This window comes from Homalodisca vitripennis, chromosome X (genome assembly GCF_021130785.1).
Source record: "Homalodisca vitripennis isolate AUS2020 chromosome X, UT_GWSS_2.1, whole genome shotgun sequence".
Taxonomy (NCBI): Eukaryota; Metazoa; Arthropoda; class Insecta; order Hemiptera; family Cicadellidae; genus Homalodisca; species Homalodisca vitripennis.
This window is the reverse complement of record NC_060215.1, coordinates 120,439,666-120,465,314: the sequence shown is the minus strand read 5'-3', so window position 1 is coordinate 120,465,314 and position 25,649 is coordinate 120,439,666. Positions and strand designations below refer to the sequence as shown.

At 35.5% G+C, this 25,649-nt stretch overlaps 1 protein-coding gene across 1 annotated transcript; it reads left to right on the top strand.

Annotated features, from left to right (window-relative positions):
- The first annotated feature begins 377 nt into the window (after nucleotides 1-377).
- LOC124369845 lies at nucleotides 378-21,377 on the top strand. Its single transcript, XM_046827977.1, has 5 exons — nucleotides 378-509; nucleotides 16,130-16,237; nucleotides 16,401-16,508; nucleotides 16,673-16,791; nucleotides 20,159-21,377. The coding sequence occupies exons 2-5, from the start codon at nucleotides 16,132-16,134 to the stop codon at nucleotides 20,159-20,161; spliced, it is 336 nt and encodes a 111-aa protein (XP_046683933.1). The 5' UTR covers nucleotides 378-509; nucleotides 16,130-16,131; the 3' UTR covers nucleotides 20,162-21,377.
- The last annotated feature ends 4,272 nt before the right edge of the window (nucleotides 21,378-25,649 follow it).

Sequence of the window (25,649 nt, the reverse complement as noted above, 5' to 3'; positions counted from 1 at the left end):
TTGTGTAACTCGATTAGTTAGTTATTCTTATTATTGTTTATGCAGGTGGTATTAATGTGTAGATCGTAGTATTGCGAAATAAATAAAAGTGTGTTATAAAAAAGTGTCGTTATTGAAGTGGTAATTGTCGTGTTCCTCGTGTGTAAATTCCTAAACCACGCGAAAGAGAGCAAATAATAAAAAAAAACTAATTAAAGTTAACATAATTTATGAACTGAGTTCGGTGATAGGTCATAGGTATATGTAGACCATATACAGAAATGTAATAATGTATATTTTGCAGCAGTACTGCGTTTATTTACCACGCCGCCTCTATGTTGACTGGCGGGAAGCTTTAAATTCAAAAACAGTCCGTTGATTGGGTGAAACAAGAAGGTGGGGTTTCTCTCCTCCCTCCCCCCGCTAACGACGCTAACACCTCACCAACATCTCGCGCCATTCCACGCTGCCACGCCTGACGCCAGTAGTGTTCCAGCGCTGAAGCCACTAGGACGTATCGCTTCGTAACGGTAAGTTTTCTTCTTTTGTATCGTTTAGACATTTTAAATTAAACTGTGTTTTTATACATTTGTGGCGTTTGCCACTTTATTTTGTTGGCCGTTGGACGGGATGGCAGCAGTTTCCCTACAGCTGGTCGAGTCGTCTGTTTTTTCCAGATGGTTAACCTCGTCTTCTAGATGTTTCTGTGGTCGGAGTTTTATAATCAAAGCTGGCTGCCCGCTCCCTCGACGAACCGGCACGGTGTTTTGGTGTTAATATCGTGGGGCCCACCTTCCAATCAACGTTTCACGACCTCGTTTAATTAATTAGAGCCCAGTCTTTCCAAATTCAGTGTACAAATTTGTCGCAAATTGGTAGCAGATCGTGGTTTAAAATGGAAGGCTAGGCTTGCCGGTGGGAGCGGAAGAATTCTACTATGAGAGCTAAGTCCTAGTTTTAAGTTTTTTAAGGGGTAGACGTTTTCTAAATTTTTAGTTTTCTAAATTCTCCTTATTGTTTTTTTTACTCAAATGTAGATACTTTTTCGAAGTAGCATGTTTCTAATGTGCAAGTCTGAGCCAAGCAGTTCTTGCAACCAACTTCTACCTAAGCCTAGTTCTATAATAATTCAAAATGTTGAGTTGCAGTATTTCTTAAACTTTAGTAACTTGTTCTCACTAATTATTTAGGCATAGGTAAATGGTTGGGTAGCTATAAGATAAAAGGCCGGAGCGGCAAATCACGAATTTGACGTTATCAACGTATTCTGCTCACCCTCCTGAAAACAATATATATAGTACTAGGGGGTGCAAATGACAAATAACATGATTTTAGGGGGTATATTCATAAGTGGTTAAGTTTCTAATGTTTTAATGTTCAGTTTGTGTGCCGTGTCTGGATAATCTGTTTACTTGAATATTATCTGCGGCCGGGACTGATAGCAGCCTGATAACGTATCTGTTATCTGAGTTCTCCGGGGCAGAGTCAGTGCTTCACAAGATATCGTGTTCAGTAGGTGAATCAACCGTCCACTAGTTCGACCAACCCTAGTGAATTGTGTGTGCCGGAGTGTTTAGTAGGGCACGTAAAGAGTTTACGATTTAACCGAAACGAAATTATTTCCTTTTTAATTGAACATGGAGTGTATTTGTTCGTTGTGCAGTCGCGTGTTGTTTTTAAACCAGGAGACTTTGTTCTTTCGTTGCGATAGGAAAATTACAAAAATTAGTAAGAAAAGAAGTTTTAAAAGTTGCAATTTTTAAAAATCCACTTTTTTGTTGCTGCTGCTCAGCTATATCCGCCAACACACTAATGGTAGGCGTTCTCTGTTAATATCCAACTATATATTTATATTTAAGTTTTTCATGATTTTTTAACTTTACATAATTGCATTACGTTTCATTTGCCTTTGCATTACATTTCAATTTATATTTCTGATCAGCACCTCTAGAATTTTATATTTGACTGATAGGTACTATCTCGAGGGATGTTTTTCTTTAATTGACATTCGGTGCTGCCCCGCGCTGACGGCCGGAGGCACTCGTCTCATTTCGATAACAAGTAATTAATTTGTTGCTCGAAATTAAGAAAAACATTGTTCATTTTGATCAAAATTCTGCTCATTTCAGTATTATTTTTCATTTGCAAAGATGGCGGCGCAACCGATGACGTCATCACGAGGTTAAATCATGGTCACAAAAGGTCACGTGACGCTAGACGTGGATGTAGAACATGGAAATATTACTCAGAGCTTGAATAGTTGTTTAATTTTTTATGTTCTAGAACTTCGTTATTTCTCATTTCCACCCCATCAAACCTTATACTTTTATTGTTCTATAGGACGATTCCAATAAGTTAATAACGCAAAACTCGTATTTTGCCGCTCCGGCCGTTTATATGATAATTACCAATGGTTGATGCTTTTCAAGCTTAAAATTTTACTTTAAACCAAAGTAATAAATTTTTTCCTGGCCAAGTTTAACTCTTAACCTCTCTTTTAACACCACCTACAGTGTAGCCTCTTGCTTTAACCAGACCTTGTACTTAATTATTTGTACTTTTTAAATTTAGCTAGCACCTTTTGGTATATTAATTTTAGCTTTAGCTCAGATGGGTGCAAGTGAAGTCGAAGAGAAGGGCAGATGCAGTTGGTGGCCGCTTATCGTACTGCAGCCTATGAATAGTCTACTATTTGTTTTTAAAGTTTTGTCTTTCTGGTTACTATTTAAAAACCCCAATCAGTTTCACCAGATTATTTACTATGGGTTGACTTATAGTGAAAAGTTTTCTTGTTTTTTATATAAATTGATTCCTTTCCAATCTTTCACCTCTTCATCTGAATGATTAAAATTAACCTCTCCTCACCAACCCTTAGTTCCAAATGCAATTTTTTGATGTTATTCGTACTTGATTTATTTAATTATTTATTTATTCTTCCAACGGATTACACTACTTGGACATGTAATAAGTTAATAAGAGTATACATTTTTAATAGCCTATGATGATTTTTTTGTCTACTGAGTTGAATTTATTCAAGTCTTACAATGTATTGTTAGTTAATGTTAGTCTACACACAAGGTAAGTGAAGTGTTACTGTTAAATTTATCTGATAATTTTTCTACTTAGAACTATGTGAAACTTTTATGTAGGCCTATGCTATTTGAATGTTCAGGGCATTTCAAACTTAAAGGGTTGATTTATGCTAACCGTTTGAAATGTTTTTCTTAACCTTCTTCAAAACTTTAATGTTACTGTAAAAATAATTCTTTTATAGTCTATTATTAAAAGCCTTTGCTTCTTTTAACTAGTGCCTGTTTAATTTAAACAGTTAAACTTAATATGGAGTACACCTTTAGTTTGAACTATTAATAAAAATAACATAGGCCTATGTTTGTTTTGTAATGTTTATGAAGTTGCAGCTTGAGGTTGGATTTGACGTGCTGACATACCCATAAGTGATTTAATTACTTACAAAACTAAACCTTTCTTTCCAAAATGTAGAAACATCCTTCTTTTGCAAACTTTTAAAACTTGAGGGTTCACTGTTAGTTAAAAAAAAGGTTTAAAAAAAAACTTTATAAAATACCAAACCCTAGTGGACTCTTTGGATTGATTGATATGTCAGCTTGCTTGATTCAACTTCGGGTGTTTAACATACCTAATTTTCTGTTCAGGCTAATTTAAGACAAGTAGTTTAATTTATTTTTTTCCTCTGGTCTTTTCTTTCTAAATTTTAATTTTCACTGGATTTTTTGGAGTCATGGTCTCAAAAGAGATTTTTTTGGGGGGTGTTCTAAATTTCTACCAGTTTAAAGGGGTAGTTTACCTTATAGACTTGTGTCTTCTTCACTTGGGCCTTGATGAGTTTTCTCTAGTTACCTGTAGCGCTACTATACGCCTTGGACCACATATTTTTTTTGCACTTCTACAGTACAGTTGCTCTTGGTTTTAATTAATTTTTTGTTTACTTTGTTTCCCTCTCTTAATCTTTAAGCATTTGAAAGGTGTTTTGTTAGGTTTTTTGAATACTTTGAACTTTCACTACCTGTTTGAGAGGAAACAAATTGAGTCTACCCCCCACTGATGGCAAACGACAATTTTTGTTCTGAAACCCAAACTTGTTGATTTTATTTTCTGCCTTCACCTGTTAGTGATACTGGAATTTGGTTTCATGGTAGTAATAAAGCAATGTACTATATGCTTTTTTATTTATTGCAATAGTTTTTTACAACTTGTACTTTTGCACACACCACAGTAAAATTGCCGTTATGTTTTTCTGAATAATTTTTTACTGCTCTCTAGTTTGTGTGGAATCTCTGTCCACGCTCTCATGTGTTTTTGATTTATTTATTGTTTAACTTGCTTGTTGTGATTTGTGTTTATTTAATATTGGTTAATTAACTTTTTTACGAGATGAAGTTGTACGACTTGAATAATATTACAAAGACTGTGTCTTGGATTAAAAGGTTGAGTATTGAGGAAGCCCGCGACTTAGGGTCGTGAGTGACTTAGAGGAATCTGCGGATGAACCAAGGATACCCGTAATGGATGATTTGGTGTATGATCAAGTATGAAACAGGACGAAGTGGAAACTTGCACTGTGCTGCCCCCTGTAACGCCTGTGGATCTTAGTGGTTTAGTGAAGAGTCTGCATACCATGACCTTACATGCTATTGAAGCGACTGCTAAGACGGTAGCTCAGGAAATTGCAACCCAAAATAGGCCAAATAACAGGGACGATGTCTCATTCCCTAACATTTTGCGAGATATGCTTAGAGAGGTACCTATTACTTCTGGTACAGATTTATTCAAGTTAACGGAATTTCTCGTCAACATCCAAAAGAAGTAGAATTAAATTTAAGTTCAGATAAAACTATCTTATTAAATGCCGTGGCCCGCACTGAAGGCAGACTTCGTGATGTGTGGATGGGTCTCGTTAGTGCAGACTATACCTGGCCGAATGCTCTACAGACAATTAGGCTTACATTTTTCTCATCTAGGGCCATTAGAGACATTTAGTCTAAACTCATGTATAGACAACAGCGACCGTCGGAACCATATGCAGATTATCTTACTGACATCGTAAGCATTTTCCAAATTCTTGGATCAGAAATAAGTGATGGTGAGATTTTTTCAACTATTTTTACTGGTCTCAATCCTCATACTAGGGCAGCTTTTGCAGGGCTTCAAGCCCCTACCACAGTACAACAACTGAAAAATATGGTATCTATGATTGAGAGTTTGACAGTCAACAGGGTTCAAGCACCGTTAGGGTATGGCAAGTCTCAATCTTAGGAAGCTGCAATAGATTCTAATCAAAATGTTACTTATGACAATACTAATTTACATTACGCTGGGCAGGTTTTTCGAAATAATCGAGATAATAACAGTACATTTTACCGTAGTTCGGGTAGAACCTTCGATCGAGGCACCGCTAAGAGAACCCCCTATAGCACCTTTTATCCCAACCATTCATTTGGGGGTAACCAAAGTCAAGGAAGCTGGCCTTACAATAATAGTAGACCTTACCAAAACTTTTATTCTCAGCCCAATATCAGCCCAATACTTTATAATGCTCTAAATCAGCGGCCGAACCCCCAAATTTGTAATCCTAATTAATTGCAAGATAATATGCTGCCAGGGAACGATAGTAGGCCTAATCAGGAACGGAGGTTTTCCTATAATAGGAATAATCAAAACCATAATTATAGTTTCGCTAATTCTGCGGTTAATTTAAACTCCAAAAGGGGAATTCGCTGAAAGGGCCGGCATTCCTCAAGAAAACTAGGCCCATTAATCCTTTAGCTCCGGCTTTGCCCAAGGTCAAACCCCTTGAAATTCCAATTACTTTTTCAAACATTAAGTCATCTGCTGTGATTGATACTGGTTCTACCAGGTCTATAGTGGCTAAAAGCGTATTTGATGCTCTCTCTAAACTCAAGGGTGTCGTGAAGAAAGTTGAAGAAACTTCGTTGACGGCTACAGCTGCAAATGGTTCAGATGTCTCTTTTCAATTTTTGGCCCATATTCATTTTAAATTAGCTTGTTTCTCTTGGACTTTCCCATTTCTTGTCGCTAACAACTTACCAGTTCCTGTTTTGATTGGACTCGACTTCATTCAGGCCTCTGAAATGAGCATTAATGCGGCTCAACGCCAGGTGTCTTTTCCCTTTGACACTTCACTAGTTATAGCCGAAAATCAAGAGGACGGTCAGGCAGAGGAAGATAGTTTAGGACCAATCTTTGGAGAGAGGCTTGATAATTCCCAAGTTCAGGCATTTAAAAATATTCTGCAGTATTTTCCCGAAACTGTGACCAAACAGCTGGGTAAAACTAACCTATTGACTTACTCTATCACTGTCAAGTCAGACAAGCCGTTCAGGTGCCGTCCGTATCATTATGCTCCCCCCAAAATGGCTTTGATTCGTGAGCATATCGAAGGCCTTCTGGAGAAAGGCGTTATTAGACCTTCAACTTCCCCTTACTCAAGTCCAGCATTTTTAGTATCAAAAAAGGGAGGTTCTTCACGCCTGACGGTTGACATCCGCGCCTTAAACAATGTCTTGGAGCTCGATTCAACCCCGATGCCTACGGTAGAGTCTTCTTTCCAATTTCTAGGCAAGGCTAAGGTCTTTTCTATGTTAGACTTGGTGTCCGCTTACAACCAGATACCACTTGATGAGGCTTCCAAGAAGTACACTTCATTTGTCACAAGCACTAGCCAATGGGAATACAATTACCTCCCTTTTGGTCTAGCTAGTGGTATCATGTTACTGACACAGTTGATAAATAAAATCTATGGTGATGTGAAATTTGATGTAATTTTTTCTGAAAATCTGGAAGGTCACCAAAGACATCTCAATTTAGTCCTTGACCGACTTAGTAGGGCAGGGTTAACAGTTAACCCAGAAAAGATGGTCATTGCCTCTCATAAGATAGAATTTCTAGGCCATGTCTTCGAAGATAGGAAAGTTACCATCAACCCAAATAGAACTCGCCCTATCGACAACTACCCTCAACCCAAAAATACTAAGCAGGTTAGCAGATTTCTCGGAATGTGTGCCTTTTATTCTAAATTTATTCCCAATTTCGCGTCAATCTGTGAGCCGTTGAATAGGTTAAAGAGAAAGGATGTAAATTTCATATGGGGTGAGGAGCAACAGAATGCCTTTCACAAACTTAAATGGTCATTAGTCTCTGCTCCGGTCCTACGCTTACCAAATTTTGATGCCCCGTTTATTCTTTCAACTGATGCTTCAGGTACTGCTGTAGGTGCAGTGCTGTCCCAGGAAATTGAGGGCCAAATATACCCTATAGCTTTTGCGAGCCGTCCTTCAAATGTGCACGAGAGGAACTATTCCACTTTCCATTTAGAAGCTTTGGCAGTAGTATACGCCTTAACAAAATTTAGGCAATATTTGGAGCATCGTTCCCTCACGCTTGAGACTGACAATTCCTCACACTCGTGGTTACTTAACAATCCTCGCCAAGTAGGAAAAATAGCACTTTGGACAACTCTCATCAATGCCTTTAAATTTACTGTCAAGCATGTTAGGGGTAAAGACAATGTTGTGGCTGACTGCCTCTCGCGTTTATTTGAGCCCCAAACCGAATTACCACAGAGTTCTACTATTCAAAGTAAAACCGACAACACACAGGCTTTTATTCTTTTTTCTATACCCGAAGCTTTCAAAGACATCAAAGGCCATCAAGAGCAAGATGCTCAAATTTGCAATATTGTTAAATCTTTGAAAGGTGCTAATACCAATCAAAATTATTCTGTGATTCAAGGCATTTTAGTTCACCAGTTGCCTAATCAATCCAAACCTAGAGTAGTTGTACCTAGCAAACTCTACGACCTATTGTTTAAAGTTTACCATGAGTCACCTTTCGGAGTTCATCTGGGATTCAAGAAAACTTTGGATCGGATTAGTCAAATTTTCTTTTCTACTGACCTAAAGCAAGCTGTCCAAGAGAGGGTAAAGGGTTGTCCCTTCTGTTAGAGATGCAAGCAGGCTCAAAATACTAAGATAGGCCCTTTAGCTTCGCAATTAGCGACGAGGCCTTTCCAACGGGTATTTGTTGATTATGTGGGTCCCCTTCCTAGAACTAAAAAAGGTCACAAATGGCTTTTAACAATTGTTGACGCCTTTTCTAAATATACAGTGATTTTGCCAGCTAAAAATGCTACCGCTCCTACTACGGTGAATCTTTACACAAGGGTTTGTTCGCTTATTTTGGCTTCCCCTCACAACTCGTCACCGACCGTGGTGGTTGCTTCAAATCCAGACAGTTCGATAACATGTGTCTGGAACTTGGTATCAAACACGTTATGACCTCACCCTATTATCCTAAGCCGTCAATTGCTGAAAGAGTTAATAAAAACATCGGCGTTGCCTTAAGAATTTTCCATTCTCAAAATCATACTGACTGGGACACTAACCTCTATTTATTCCAAGTCGCTTTTAATTCGGCTAAGCATGAGTCTATTGGCACCTCTCCTGTTGAAATTTTCCTTGGCTACATAATTACTTCTCCCATGGAAAACAATTCGAATTTCAATGATCTCCTCCAATCACAAGATTCCAGAGACATGCAGAGGAGATGGTTTCAGGCCTTGGATCGGTTGGAGGTAGCACACCGAAAAGTTGCTCGGCAGTACAATCAAGGTCGTTTACCAGTTAATTTTCGTATTGGTGACTTAACGATGTTTCGACGAGTAAATTTGAGTAATGCGGCTAATCAAATTTCAGCCAAACTTCAACCTCTTTGGTCACGCCCTCTGGTAATTCATGATTTTACCTCTCCAGTCACCGTGACATTGAGGTGTCCCAAATCAGGGAAACTTATTAGGTCGGCCCATGTTTCCCACTTGAAGAAATATTTTGGGCCTATCTAAGACCAAAGCGCCGCTGCCGGGACGTTTATAGGGATAGATTAGGGCTTAGTGATGTTAGTTTAGTTTTTTTTTCTGTCTTCTTCTTCTCTTCCTTACACCACATTAACACTCTGATTGATACTTTACTCCTCCTCTTTTACAATACATGTACACGGGGGGATCGGAGTTAGCATTGGCTGTTTAGAGAATTTGTTTGCTAAGGCAATTTTTCTAGGCTGTACATTGGGAGTGAACTTTATGTTTATTTATTTTTAACATTCCCTAATGCAGTCGCGCAGCCTGCTATCCTTGATTCGGGCAACCCAATACATTTTACAACACAAGCTTCCATTTTCTTTCTCCTTTCCTTTTTGTTTTTTCTCTTGTAGAGTAGGGTCAGTCCGTTGGCAGTAGGTGGAACTCATCTTTATTATTTAGCAAAGTTAAGCAGCGATGGATATGTTTAGTTTTTGTTGTCGAAAATATTGTTGAAGATTGTAGTTTGTCTATATATTTTTGTAGTTAGTTTTTGTTGTTGTCTCTTTGTGTCTTGAAGACTTTATTATTTTGTCTCTGAAGCTGCTAGATGTTCCAGCGGCTATATTTAATTTTGCTGTTTAGTGTTTATATTGGAAGTGTGTTTTTACTGTTGTTACTGTGATCCTTTGTAGACTTTATTATTGTTACAGATTTAGAGGTTTATTGTTTGTTAAGTGAGAGTGTTGCCAACACTGCAAACAATAAAAAAACAAAAACATGTGTACTATAAAAAGTAATGTTATGGCCATTGTAAGCTAAGAGAGAGTAGACCCTAGTTTTTTGGGTTTTGGTCCTGTTAGTTTTTTGGGTCTCTTTTCCATAGGTTTCAGGGTATTTTTGCTTTTCCTGGCCAACACTTAACAAACTGTAGTTTTTTTAAAGTTCCTAATTAAACCACTTTATCACGACCAAATGATTTCCTTACTCCGTTAAGCTTTTGCCGTAGCTCTAAAAAGTTTTTCTTTCAAGCCTTTTAAGAACCTGATTTAATTTGCTCCAATTCTCTAAGTTTTGAACTAGTATGAAAAAAAGAAACTTTATTTTGTCTTTTCCCACTGGCCACCAATTTTTTTTCTCAGCCGTCCCGTAGGGGGAGCAGAGTACTGGCCCACTTTTACTAAATTTTGCCAGTACCAGGTTATTACCTAATTAGTCTTTTCAACGCAAACTTAGGTCTGTTGATATTATGATGGGTGTAATTTTCTCATATTTGTAATTTCGCTTAGAGATGGTCTCTTCATCCTTTCTGATCCCCCATCATTGAGCAAAAATACAGACTTTATGTCTGGAATAATACTCTCCTGGTGGTTCAAGGAGTTCCACCAACCGTTCGGAGTTTCCATCCGGGTGCTTAAGTGGTCCTTGGGTTCCGGGGTGGAGATAAACGGATGGTGGAGACTTAGGGAGTGCTTTGGCTAATAAGTGTACACTTACTTAATTTCCTTCCCAACCTTACTGGAACACCCTCTTTGAGCCTTTTGACCACCGAGCGTATTAGTGATTTGGAAAGAAACGAATAAACCCATCCTTGTGTCAACACTTCAGACCTTTATTTATTGGTAGCTACCACAGAAAGTACTTAAAATTGTTTGAGTTTTTTTACTACCACAAGGCTTTTCCTCAAGCCTCTTTGAATTAAAAGATTTATTCTTGACTAGTGTGGTCAGTCGGAATGGATTCTAGCCGTTACGCTTTTGGAGCGCCTCGTGAGCGTGCAGGATCCATACTAGAGCAATATCTAGCAGATTGCTAACGACATCGGTACCAGTTGTAGTCTCTAATCTTTCCGTCTTTGACTTCCTACCTTATCCTTTTGAGTTTTTTTCCTTATTACTCCCGGGGTAGAGGGGGAGGATGTGGCGTTTGCCACTTTGTTTTGTTGGCCGTTGGACGGGCCGGCAGCAGCCGGCAGCAGTTTCCCTACAGCTGGTCGAGTCGTCTGTTTTTCCAGATGGTTAACCTAGTCTTCTAGATGTTTCTGTGGAATTCTGCCTGTTTTGATTGGTTCATGTGTTCAGGCCTCTAGATATCTGGAATTAGGTTTCTTGCTCTCTTCTCTTCAGGCTTCCGTAGGGCGAGGACTTCTTAGAGTTTCAGTGGTCGGAGTTTTATAATCAAAGCTGGCTGCCCGCTCACTCGACGAACCGGCACGGTGTTTTGGTGTTAATATCGTGGGGCCTACCTTCCAATCAACGTTTCACGACCTCGTTTAATTAATTAGGGCCCAGTCTTTCCAAATTCAGTGTACAAATTTGTCGCACATTTAGAATTGAAATAAAATTTTGAAACTTTGCATTATTGCTAATTGATACGTACTCTTGCTACCGGTGTAGCTATATTTTAATATTTGTCACAAATAGTAATTAATCTGTGTGTTTTAAAATAACCTTACCAAAACCATGACATGAAAGAAGTACTCAGTGAAGTTTTTTTTATTTATTGGTCAGAGAAATTATGTAAGCGGGAAAGTTGTAGATTATGAACTGAATTTATTTTTTATCAAAAACATTTTTGACCAAAATGTATAATTTAGCCTATTATAGACCGCTCTAAAACAAGAATAGGAAGCGGGCGGCTCGGCGGCGTGTGTTATCGTTGAAGCAGTTCACACTACTTCGCCCGTGTAATACACGTTGTTTTTTTTTTTTTTTTAATGTTGTTTTTAAGACAATTTATTAATACAACAATTAAAATGACACAGAAGGCAACTGTCCCAATAATTGGTACAATATAGTTTTTGTTTTAGCATAACACATACAACTTAAATAACTGAACTATTGCTATATACTGATGTATATTCAATTACATGTTTGATTTAATTCTACTTGTTAAAACTGACAGTTAAGGGTGTATTACTATCACGTGATTTCCTTACAATATTATGAGATAAAAGCTAATAACTAAACATATCAGAAATATGAAATAACAATTTAAATTTATGTTATAATAGACCAATCTTTTTACGGTTTTTTATTATGTTATTCAACAGGATTAATAACATGTCACGAAAAACCTGTAACATGTTGTTTTTAAGGCAATTTATTAATACAACACTTAAACTGACACAGCAAATTGAGTTCCTTTTCTTTCTGAAGAGAGTTTAAATTTTCATCAAATCGCCATTCAACTTTTTCTTCGTTTTTATCGTACATTATTTTGTTGTCACCAAGGGTGTTGCGGACCAATTTTAACATGTGACAAACATCTAGGAAGAAATGAATTGGCTCCTCTGTAAATGGGATGAGGAAAAGCAGATACCATGTTGTCTGGTGTAATTTTGCATCCTATTCTGTTAGCTGCAGCAATGTTTGTTGATGTGCCATCACAAGTTAAAGATGCCACAGTTATGCCGGATTCGTGTAAAAGATGTAGGCTATACATTGCTTAACTAAACCATGCAACTGTTTTCCGTTTAGGCCTGCCATAAAGAAGTATCCTACAGTAATTTTCCATGATGAGTTGATAAACACTAAGTGAAAGACAAGTGCCTCCTGTGCCAAAGGAACAGAGTCGTCGTCTATAGGAGGCCCAACATTCACAGTTCCGTAAAACTGTTTGCCGTCCCACTCCAAATGTTTGCGGATTGCCATGGAATCAAACATCAATGAACATATCGATGGCTTCTCGGATTTCATTGAGAACTCTTTTAGTGCTCTAAATACTTCTTTTGAAAAACCTGGTTCCTCTTGTAGGCTACAGTTGCATACCGTCGGCGCAAAGTTCTGGGATGTGGCAAGGCAGTGTCAAACGTTTTTCGTACAAAACAGTACGCTTTCGGGGACAAAAAATGCAGTTTTATAGCGAAAGCTTTAAGTCTGTCATCGTACACTTTTTTCAATGACGGATTTGATGATTTTACAAGAGATCTTTTAATGAGACATTCTGACGTTTTTGAAATTGATTCAAGAAAAATGCATGACTCCTCTTGTATATTAAGATTTTCTTGCAAAGATTTATTATTAAATCTTCCAGTTTAGCTACGTTCTTCACAAGCCTCTTATTTTTCAATTTTAAGTTTTTTACCTTTTTTTTGGTAATTTTGCACATTGGAGTTCATAAGCACTATTTCAGCTTTAAGTGTTTTAGTTGGAGAAACTCCACAACTTTCACCCATAGTGAAACTATTTCCACGATTTCTTTTTAAAGAATGTCCCTCTGTTGTCTCAGCCACTATAGGAAAAATTGAAGGAATTGCTCCTTGTCTTACCCTTACACATGATAAAGACGTCCTGTCCAAGTCTTCCTCTCTGAAGTGTGATGAGGAAAGGTGACTCCATTTACTTGGTTCCCAGTCCTTTCTTTTGGTAGCGTTAGCCAATTTTCTCCGCATTTCTTCATTCTTCGGAAATCTGGGGTGAAAATAACTATTCACTTCTTGTACTAAGATATAACATAAATAGGTATTTTATGAATCTTAAAGGCAAACTTCATGCTTAAAATAATATACTTCAAAATAGCCTAATCTTTCAACGATAAGATATTTCTTATAAACGATTTAATACAAGAGACAATGCCTGAGTTTGATAAAAGATCTATTGACAAATGTCATGTTAAGAAAAGTATCGGACTTAAATTACTAGTAAATACAGAGTATCGTACTTAAATATTGTGCTTTAACTATCTTGTAAATAATAATAAAATTGACTCTACGAATTTAAAAACAAATTAAATTTTTGTACTTTTTGTAATGTACAAAAATGTGAACCTTTTGAAACAAAACTGCCATAAACGTAATTATTTTAATTTTTGAGTCCACCAGTACTTTTGAGAAGTGAAATGGGTGGTAGTCCACGAAATAGTTACCATTTTCGTAATACGTTTATTCTAGACTGTAGGCGTAATTTTACTATGCTGATAATGTATGAAAAAAACACATTTATTTTAAATCCATAAATATAATCAACAGTGTTGTTGCTCTCCACATATTAAGAAAATTATTGAATGTTGTCAAGATTTTGAAATTTTATTACATAGAATAATAATGCATTGAATTTCATCATAAGAGTTTTAATCTTTCAAATAATAAATATGATTCTACTATGTACTATTTAAATTTCTTTAGTTTTTGTGTAAAATTACTATACAGTCTTTAACTACAGTCTGTAACTTTGTCTTTTATATCTATTACTTCATATTTTCAAAAAATACAGTAAAAAGTACATTAACAATGGTGCTATTTGCGTGTTTGTTTCTTTTTATAAACCAAAAAATATTTTTAATATATTAGAACACTTAGAGCTGGAACTGGTACATTAGTTTACGTGAGGCTGGGAATGTTAAGGTATAGTACTTACCTAATCGCTGAAATCTATAAACTGCGTGAAACTAATGTTTACTCATTAGATAATTTACACACTATAAATAAAAACAAATTTAAAATAGTGGTTAAATTAACTAAACATATGGTTGTGTTGTCATAATAGCATGTTTATACAAAGCAGTTGAATACATTTGACAGAGTATTTCTATTAATATTTCACAACTTTTAGAGGCCACGGTGGGATTTTTAACTGCTTAACAAACCAGTGGGGCAGTTCGATGGATTTTCGAAATAAGAATAGGCCTATATATTCATCCCAGGGACCATAAGAATGTCCATATTAAATTTCAGTACAATCGGCTCAATAGTTTACGCGTAAAAACAAAACAAACAAAGGCACTTTCCGCCATCTTGGTCCGCCTACCCGCCAGCAGTCGGCTCGCCGCGCGTAATATACACAGGGGTCCACCACAGCCACTCTATCTTATTCTGTCCTCCCTGCATCGGCCAAGCCGATTACGCTGGCCCTCACTGCCGCCATCTTGGTGCCCTCACTCTCGCCATATTCACCGAGGGGCCTGATACCATTCCACCCATAAAAAGAACGAGTACCTGGACCTAGTTCATAACTGAATTCTAACTTAGTTCATCAACTTAGTTATAACTGTATTTTTAGGTGCGGTTATTTATAGATTTGTTTTTTTCTGCATGGGACCTGTGTAATTAAGTACACTTTGTTCATGAAAACTGGTATTTTTAGTTTTGGAATGCCAGTTAAGTAGATTCTATAGATTGTTTATATTAGTTTTTTTATAATAAATAAATTAATTTTGTTTTGTTAATTGAACTGGTTCAGGAACTAGGTTAAGGGTTGATCAAGAATTAGGTCAGTAGTTCATAAACCAGGTTAGGATTCGTTTCAGAGGATTAATTGTTCTCTATGGATGGAATCAATAGGCAGTATCAAACAGCTCCGTTGACGATAGATTCCATAGATTCCATTCCACTCATAATAAGAACGAGTACCCGGACCTAGTTCCTAACTGAATCCTAAACTAGTTCATCAACTTAGTTCTAACTTTATTTTGAGGTACGGTTACTTATAGATTTGTTTTTTTTCTACATTTGACCTTTGAAATTAAGTACACTTTGTTCATGAAAACCGGTATTTTTAGTTTTAGAATGCCAGTTAAGTAGATTCTATAGATTTTTGTATTTATTCTTCTTGTTTTGATCTAATAAAATTAATTTAGTTTTGTTAATTGAACTGGTTCAGGAACTAGGTTAGTGGTAGTTCAGGAGTCGTTCATGAACCAGCTTAGGTGTCGATTCAGAAAATTAATTCTTTCTATGGATGGAATCTATGGGCAGTTTCACACTACTCCGTTACAGAGTACTCTTTAAATGGTACAGGTACATATTCCATTTAATGTTACTGCTAAACAAGTACGAGTACTTTATACCAGGAAGGAGGTATACGTGTAAAGTATCTTTATCATTTAAAGTATTATGTTTAACCATCAATATACTCTTTAATAATATGAGTTCCTTGTATTTTTCGATACACAGTATACATTGGTTCCAAAAGTGTTAATGATTTTGGAGAGGACCTGATACAAGCTGTTGTGAATTGTTATTTGTAGCGATAATCAAGCTAAGGTTATGTATAAAATTGTACTTGATATTTTAACTGGGGATTTAACAAAATAATTAACACAAGTATTTATGTATTAAGATAGAAAAAGTTATATTGTTTTCAAAGAAAATTATTTACTTGTTTTGTATATAAGTGAAATCTCCTGATCAATCAGTCAATCTCTTTATTGGCAAACACACATATTTTGTTTAGAAAAGTATCAATATGTTAGTTAATTGGTAAATACACAGTACCAAACCACTACAAGTCATGGAAAATCCTAATTAATGTTATCAGCATAACTTGTTGTTCTAACTTATATGTTTTGTTGTGTTAGATATGGCTGAAATACCGGGACGAGGCCGAGGAGGACGGGGAGCAATAATTGCTAAGCTACTGACAATGCAAAAAAGCCCTGATCCACCCACTTCGTCTTCCACAGCAGGTAAATCTCTTTATTGGCAAACACACATATTTTGTTTAGAAAAGTATCAATATGTTAGTTAATTGGTAAATACACAGTACCAAACCACTACAAGTCATGGAAAATCCTAATTAATGTTATCAGCATAACTTGTTGTTCTAACTTATATGTTTTGTTGTGTTAGATATGGCTGAAATACCGGGACGAGGCCGAGGAGGACGGGGAGCAATAATTGCTAAGCTACTGACAATGCAAAAAAGCCCTGATCCACCCACTTCGTCTTCCACAGCAGGTAAATCTCTTTATTGGCAAACACACATATTTTGTTTAGAAAAGTATCAATATGTTAGTTAACTGGTAAATACACAGTATCAAACCACTATAAGTCATGGAAAATCCTATTTAATGTTATCAACATAACTTTTTGTTCTAACTTATATGTTTTTGTTGTGTTAGATATGGCTGAAATACCGGGACGAGGCCGAGGAGGACGGGGAGCAATAATTGCTAAGCTGCTGACATTGCAAAAACCACCCACTCCATCTTCTACAGCAGGTGGCTCACATCCAGTACAGGTAAATCAGTTTAGTATAAAGTGAGACAAAATTAAATTCCCTGTATCAACTTGGAAGTTAGATGGCAAGGTACTAAACATTACAGCAGGTTATAATGTAAAGTAACTTTGTTCAAAACAAGTCTATGTAAAGAAACCAGATTAACCATTTAAGCTAGTTTTCTTTTATAACAGGCCTTCCCCAGTGACGGGAGTATTTTGGCGATAACCAAATAATTCGTTGTTATTAAACAATGTTAAAGTTATAAACAGTCCAATTTGATAATTTTTTGTGTATTATTATAAAAAATTAAATAATATTGTTGTTGTTTCTCTTAAAAGAAAACAATGTGATCACAAACTTAATAGTAGAGCATGTGAGAAAGGAGCAACCGATCTTGAAGTTACTTTAGTAGCTAAAACTAGAAACTGGTGATTTTTGGTAAAATATTAAAAATTTGAAATGTGCATAACACAGAACAGCAGTTATCAAGTAGGAAAACATTTAAAACCCTTGAGCGTAGAAAACGCAAAAGAAACTTAGTTTATTTGGTTTTAACAAATGAGATCTCTAGGAAGACCACTTAACATGACAATAATACAAAGCTAAGACTTTTGATATTCACAACAAATTTAAAAATGATGAAGGAGCTTTTACTACTAGCTTAGGATAGCTTGATCGTTGGAAGAAACATATTGTGGCTCATCTTGCAGAATTGAGACTGGATTAAACTAAAAGGAATATTGTAATAAAACAAACATTAGGGATAAGAAAGCAATAGCAATAAATTGTGAAAATAGAGCCTTTCTTTAAACACGATACTAAATATCTGGTATTGTATCTCTATTAGTGTCACTTGTACATTAACGAAATATAATACATTTGTTTCCAGACTTAGTATTTTTGTTACACAAATGGGTTTAAATTTTTATGTTCATTGATTTTATAAGTAAATAAACTCCAAGAAAGTAGAGGACACAAAAACTTCTTCCTAAAGGTGATATCTTTTAATGGTCAGAATCGTCCAAAGCCGTGGAAATTTGATAATCTATAACTTTTTATGGGATATTCAGACATCAATAGATCCCATAAACAGTGAATTCTCAGCTTCTAGAGGTCAAGATATCCTACTGGTTCCGGAGCTCATTGAGACAGAGCTCAAGAGAACAGAAACCCTAAGGAGCTCTTAGAGTCTAGGGATTATGTAGGCTAAAAACTTTCTGATGCTAGAAGCTTCCAGAAATGTAGAACTAGAGGATGAATCTTTTTGGAATCCAGGAGCTACCAGACATCATAGATTCACAGAGACATTGCGATTTTCCAATAGCTTATATCTCTCAAAGACTGAGATTCCGAAAACCTTCTATGGTCTCCCAAGATACCAGAGCTCCCAAGATAAATGCTGAAAGACATATATTCTTTTAAATTATTATTATTCTTCTACATTCACCAAGATGCAATCTTTCACCAATTGGCCATTAATAAAAGGTTTACCAGCTTTAGCCAGAATATGTTTGACTTTGAAACTGGTTTTTACAGCAGAATTGTTTTGTAGAGATTGCTTGGTAAGAATATGTCTGATTTGGAAGTGAATTTTTCAAAGAAGCATTTGTCCTCTCGCAATTTGCCTGTTAAATTGGAATACTTGCTCTTGTGTTTTGTTTCATAATTCCTATGGACATTAAATTCTTTAAGAACAACGATAGTCTCATTGCAAATAAAACAACGCTTTATTATTGTTATCGATCATAGAATAGTCATGAGTCCACTGTTTATTAAAACTGGCACTAAAAGTCAACTTTTTTTTCTTTACAAGAAGCCACTGTTATGAGCAATAAAACAGGAATATCAAAGAAACTGTCCACGATCACTATGCACTTCGCGAAACATCAACTTACAGGTAACTAACGCTGGAAAGCGACTGACAAGATTGATGCGATGAGGTTATATGGTTCTGCCTCAGGTACATTCGGGGTAGAGTACAACAGCACCGAGCTTTCTGCTCTTACGTACAGTCCATGCTAACCACTTAGTATCTATTGCTCAATGGTTGATCGCTACTTGTTTATATCTAGTTTTACGGTTATTGAGAAAAGAGGGGCAAATGAGAGATGAATACTGGTATGAATGAGAATGAGCTAATGGTAAAAATACTTAAAAAGAAATATAATATCAATATATAAATAATTTTTCAGTATGCTAGCTTTCGGCGGGCCGGAAAAAATCTGTTCGCGGGCCGGGTGTGGCCCACAGGCCGTAAGTTGGAGATTCCTGCTCTTGGCCATGAGCACTAAAATAATATATACCTATTTATAAAATGTATGGTGTATGCCTACTTACATTTGAAAAATGTCATAGCACTTCATCATATTACATCAGGTGCTTTTCCTAAGTAGTAATAAGGACTTGAATTTTGAAAATGCGTGCAAATCCGCGTGTACCAGCTAGTAATTACAATAAATACCGTGACAGCACAAGATAGAAAGATTAGTGGAACCAAGGGAATGCATTTCTTGTTCTTGGAGTAAGATGCAAAACATTTTATATTTTTCAACTCAGCAGTACTAAATAGAGAAACTTAGAGAAAACAAAGAAAACGTTCCTATCAATATATGATATAATAAGACATTTTAAAACCCACTTGGTAATTGACAGCTCAGAGGATACACAATTTGTACAGGTATTTTGTGGTGGTGAAACAGTAGCATCAGACATATTGAGGCACAATGGTCACTAGGCTGGAAAAGGGTTAATTTAAGTGAAAGTAAATTTGTACTATCTTGGCCAACCTAAAAGCAAGTTTGACCAACTAATAACCCTGAGGTAGTCCCATCTCGTGGCCCCGATGATGGGAGGGGGGAACCCATCGTCACAATATGTTAATAAACAAAGATTAATAATCAGGGTAACTACTACTAAAAAGTGAAATAGCCAGAATCAGGAATAATATGAGAAGCCATGTATTACAGACCAAAAACAAGTCTTGCAAGGAATAATTATATTTTGGCATACAAAAATATTATGATATATTTATTGTGAGTTTCATAATGAACACTAGTGAAAAGTAGTGATGATTTGACAAAAACTATGTAAGATACTGAGTTTATACTATACTTCTGTTTTTGGAATAGCTATCAAAAAAGTCCCATTTTTATATCATTCACCTTTCACAGATGAATAAACTATTGAATGAAACAGGAGAGTAGGGTATTATGAGTGTAAGATATCATTGCTATGTATTTGTTCTGACTTCTTCCATTCTTTTCATATGCATGTTTCATTTATACTATTCTGTATTGAAATGTGTTGTTTGACTTATTTAGTTTACAAAAGTATTTATTAAAAACATTACGGAATTTCCAATGACAAGCTTTGTCTCTTGTTTCAGTAAGCGCATAAGTTGGATCATCTGGTGGGCTCCAGAACTCACAAGGATCCAGCGCAAATTATTTCTGATACGCCCTTCTTCTTGTAAAATGCTACAGCATTTTCCCTTACCAATGGTTAATTCACTATTAATTAATTACAACATTATTTATGATGTTTGACACAATTTTTTATAAGCTAACTTATTTTTACTTGACTCTAGCGATCTGTCTTAGAAAAGAAATGACCAGCTTCCTTTATGTAGAAAGAAATTTCATTCAGATTTAGTAATGCAAGCTGAAGGATATCTTTTTTGTAATTACTAAAGTAACTTAATTAAAAGTTTCTCCAGTAGGTAGGTTACACTCTTGAATGAAAATCTTATTCAGCAATAATCGAAAAAGTAAATGAATCCCTGCCACTTTTTTTTTACCATTATGACAAATAATGAACTGTATAAAAAGAAATATGCACTATTATGCTGTGATTCCACGTATTGTTCATGAATGTCACTCGTATTTCATTTCTGAGTTCAGTAGCCAGGTCTGTTTTTACAATATAATATAGCTCGCAAATGGTTCTTCAAACTTTTCCAAATCCATCTTTGTGCAATGAAACACTTTTAAAGATGAATTACTTGGCAAACTCTGTGCCTTTATCAAATTGAACATCTTCTTGACACAAAAAAATAATAAATATATTTTAGTTCAACTTTTTATTTAGATTGGTTTATCTTGAGAAACACCACGTGCCAATAGGAAAAACATCTTCCTCTAATAAAGTGAAATTATATTTTCGTAAAATAATCAAAATCAAGAACAAAATCTCATTTTTTCCAAAAAAACAAAACCATTGGCTTTTAGGCTTTGTTTATATTTCATATGTGTATATAACAAAAAAATTCTGTTAATTCTGTGTAAATTTGAGCGTAATGGAAAGATCCATTTTTTATCTTGAAAACATTGTAAATTGCACAATATAAATATAAATAAAGTGCTTACTTAGCCCAAACAAAATTATTGCAATTTATTATAAAATCAAATGTTTCACTTAATTTAGCTTCCATCGTCATAGTTGAAATACATCTTTGTAAGATGAGTTGGTCATAATGTGTTTTTGTAAGTACTGTTTTAGCCATTATTTTTCAAAGCAGGTATTAAAAAATACAGTTTTTCATTATATTTTAATACTGTTTATTTATGCCTCTGTTCATCATATTTGTTATTGATATTGTTGAAAAAATTTTCCGTAAATACAAATATTAAAAAAATGTTTGTTTTGTTTTAATAAAAACTTCCTGTTTCATAAAATATATATGGTTTTTCAATTATATTTTATTATATTTGATTAAAGTTAAATTCTTGTTACAAAAGAACAATTCAGTTATATATACAAAAGAGCAATTTTACAGTGTGAAATATATAGTTATATGATTTTGAAGTACCTTAAACTTTTCCATATTCGACTCTTTGGTATCAAAAATCTCCTGTAATTATTTTTATGGTTGTTTTCCGTGGTAAATATTGTGTGAATTAAAAGTTAAGCTGAATTAGTATTCTACTAGTAGTCTGCATTATGCTTTTGAGTGTTGTAGTAGAGTAGTAGAGTGTGAGTTAATCACTGCTCATGCCAGTGTTAGTCCTGCCACCTTACTATATATCATTATCTGTCTCAGTCTCAGTCTAGTTTAGAACATTATGAGTGTTGTAGTAGAGTAGTAGAGTGTGAGTTAATGACTGCTCATGACAGTGATAGTCCTGCCACCTTACTATATATCATTATCTGTCTCAGTCTCAGTCTAGTTTAGAACATTATGAGTGTTGTAGTAGAGTAGTAGAGTGTGAGTTAATCACTGCTCATGACAGTGATAGTCCTGCCACCTTACTATATATCATTATCTGTCTCAGTCTCAGTCTAGTTTAGAACATTATGAGTGTTGTAGTAGAGTAGTAGAGTGTGAGTTAATGACTGCTCATGACAGTGATAGTCCTGCCACCTTACTATATATCATTATCTGTCTCAGTCTCAGGCTAGTTTAGAACATTATGAGTGTTGTAGTAGAGTGTGAGTTAATGACTGCTCATGCCAGTGTTAGTCCTGCCACCTTACTATATATCATTATCTGTCTCGGTCTCTGGCTAGTTTAGAACATTATGAGTGTCAGGTTGATACAGATTGTACTGGTACTACTTTACCTTTCTGAGAATACTGTTATTATTGTAGCAGCTTTAGTGTACTTGTTAGTTCGTATCTGTCTCAGGCTAGTTTAGAGCATTATGAGTGTCAGGTTGATACAGATTGTACTGGTACTACTTTACCTTTCTTAGAATACTGTTATTATTGTAGCAGCTTTAGTGTACTTGTTAGTTCGTATCTGTCTCAGGCTAGTTTAGAACATTATGAGTGTCAGGTTGATACAGATTGTACTGGTACTACTTTACCTTTCTGAGAATACTGTTATTATTGTAGCAGCTTTAGTGTACTTGTTAGTTCGTATCTGTCTCAGGCTAGTTTAGAGCATTATGAGTGTCAGGTTGATACAGATTGTACTGGTACTACTTTACCTTTCTGAGAATACTGTTATTATTGTAGCAGCTTTAGTGTACTTGTTAGTTCGTATCTGTTTCAGGCTAGTTTAGAGCATTATGAGTGTCAGGTTGATACAGATTGTACTGGTATTACTTTACCTTTCTGAGAATACTGTTATTATTGTAGCAGCTTTAGTGTACTTGTTAGCTCGTATCTGTCTCAGGCTAGTTTAGAACATTATGAGTGTCAGGTTGATACAGATTGTACTGGTACTACTTTACCATTTTGAGAATACTGTTGTTATTGTAGCAGCTTTAGTGTACTTGTTAGTTCGTATCACCTAAGGCAGTGCCTATTTGCTATTAAATTGATTTATTTGTCAGTAATATATTTATTTGTTTGAAAAATGGCTGATAAAACATAAGAATTTTGTGAAAATGGAAGGGAAGCTTAGTGTAATGTAGTGGCTAAATAGGAGAGACTTGGAGCAACAAAGTTTTGAAACAATAGAATTAATTTAAAATAACCAAAGGAGTCTATTAATAAATAAATGGCTTTGCTGTAAAGTTTTGTTAAAATGTATATTATTACAGTACAACCTTGTTTATGCGGATTAATTGGGACCAGAAATTAAGTAAAACATAACAGATTGCATATAATATAGATTTAATTTATTAAAAATTGTTCATTAAAATAGAGCAATTTATTCTTTTTTACAAAAAATATTATTTATAGAGATAATAAATTTTGAAGAGAATCGTTGTTAATTGTATAGTAAAAACTTTGTTACTCTCATCAGTGTAACTTGAGTAAATGTTTCTCTTACGTAATGTAGCCCTCCAATTTGAATGCGTGTACGAGGCATGTGGCAGCCATTGCTGGAACGCTTCTCCATCACCGTCTACGACATCAATAAAAAGCATTGGTTATTTCAACAGTATCAGTCCAACCCATCAATATATCTCTTCATGCTGCTTGACAATTTTACTGTAAAACATAATCATAAACGTGATGATGATGTTTAAAACGTAAAGTGTTCTTTGTTTTGTAAAGTTGTGTTAAACACTATACTATTTATATTCCTTAGTTTTAAGGTTCTTTATAAATAAATAGTTTTATTGCTGGAATAAACTTTTCTATTAACACTTGATACTTAGTAGTTAGCAATCAGTAAACACAATTTCAGACCAAACGTTTTGACAATGTAAGCATACATCATAAAAAGTAGTTAAATAAATAAAATATAATAAAATAGAGAACTTTTTATGTTTATTTATAATAAAGTGAGAAATGGTAATTTAAAGTACAGTATTTGCTGGAATAATACATTATTCAAGTTAAAAATTCCAACTTGATATTTTGAGAAGTTTGAGTTCTATTTCATTTGTAACTTAAAAAACTGTAGAGCATGTTTATTGTAAAGCTTTTTTAGTATGGGAAGCCTAAGGTCACTCATAACATGCTATTTTACGACACTGTTTAATTAGCACTTGTACTTGGAGGCGGTTGAGCCACTTCATCGTCTGATATTAATTTCTTTCTCACTGTCATCTGACACTTCACTGTCACGGCAGTCCTTCCTCCGAACTCAGTGACAAAGTTGTTGATGACATCTTCCGCACTTTACCCAGTAATGCTGCTCCAGCTTCAAGGTGTGATTTTTGAAGCCACCCCAGTCTCGAGGGTCATCCAGAAAATAAGGTCCGTTTTGCAGTAACTATTCAAGTGGCAAGTGAATAGCGCAATACGCATGTGTGTCGACTCCCAGCATGTCTTGTGTATGAAATGACACAATTTGCAGCGAAGTTATTATAGAGTGCTGTTTACTGTGCGAATTTGAGATGTTCAAAATAATCTATCAACTCGCTGCTGCAAAATACGATCAGTTATACGGTTTTTGACAGCAAGGAACGTTTAAGCAGTGTATATTCTTAGACGGATAAGTGATTTATGGCCCTAATGCAATGAGTTACAGCAAAGTGCAGAAGTGGGTAAGAGCTTTCAAAGATAGATGGGAAAATTTCCAAGATGAACCGCAATCTGGTTGACCATCAGTGATCACGGATTTGGTAAATTTCGTTGATGAACTGATTCGTGAAGAACAGTGATTACCATTTCATTATAAGCATTGGAATTTCCGATAATAAGTAAAACAACATAGTACAAAATAGTCTCTGAACTTTTGACATTTCCCAAAATTATGCTCACATTGGGTTCCCAGGGTGCTTACTGAGGAACAAAAATAAGAAGAATGAGTTGTGACCTTGAGTATTTTGTCTGATATCATGAGGAAGGGAATACACTTTTAGAAAATATTGTCACTGGTGGTGAGATATGGATTTCTTACATAACCCTAGAAACGCTAGTCGATGACATCCCATCACAAGATGCTAAGGTCAAGGCCAAATAAACAGACTCAACATGCAAGGTTATGGCGACCGTGTTTTGGGATAGACATGGAATATTTTTGGTAGTTTCTGCAACGAGGGAGAACAATAAATACAGATGCTTTATAACAATACTCTGACTAAACTTCGACGTGCAATACAGAATAAGCGACTTGGCCTATTGACATCTGAAGTTCTTTTGCTGCAAGACAACAGCAGACCCCAATCTGCCATCCAAACCCAAAATCTCATCAGATCATTTGGTTGAGAGCAGATTGACCACCTACCATACAGCCTAGACTTGGCACCAACAACTTTCACATGTTTCGCTACCTAAAGGAGTTTCACGGCGGTAAGTACTTTAACACTGATGACTATGTGAAAGAAGTAGGCTAGTTAAGATTGATTATCCTCACAGGTGGCAGACTTCTACGACATCGGCATTGTAAAGCTCATAGAATGTTATGACAAATGTTCGAACAAAAAGATTAAATAAAACAAGTTTTAAAAAAATCTGTAGTGCATTTTTTATAAGAAATCGGTCCTTACTTTCCGGATTACCCTCGTATTTTGTAATTAGAATTTAGCATTTTTCGT

Bases quoted from the DNA above. Each gene is read 5' to 3' on its own strand.
- LOC124369845 (XM_046827977.1), top strand. From the start codon at position 16,132: ATGGCTGAAATACCGGGACGAGGCCGAGGAGGACGGGGAGCAATAATT. The intron at 16,238-16,400 runs GTAAATCTCTTT...TTGTTGTGTTAG, and splicing joins CACTTCGTCTTCCACAGCAG to ATATGGCTGAAATACCGGGA. The intron at 16,509-16,672 runs GTAAATCTCTTT...TTGTTGTGTTAG, and splicing joins CACTTCGTCTTCCACAGCAG to ATATGGCTGAAATACCGGGA.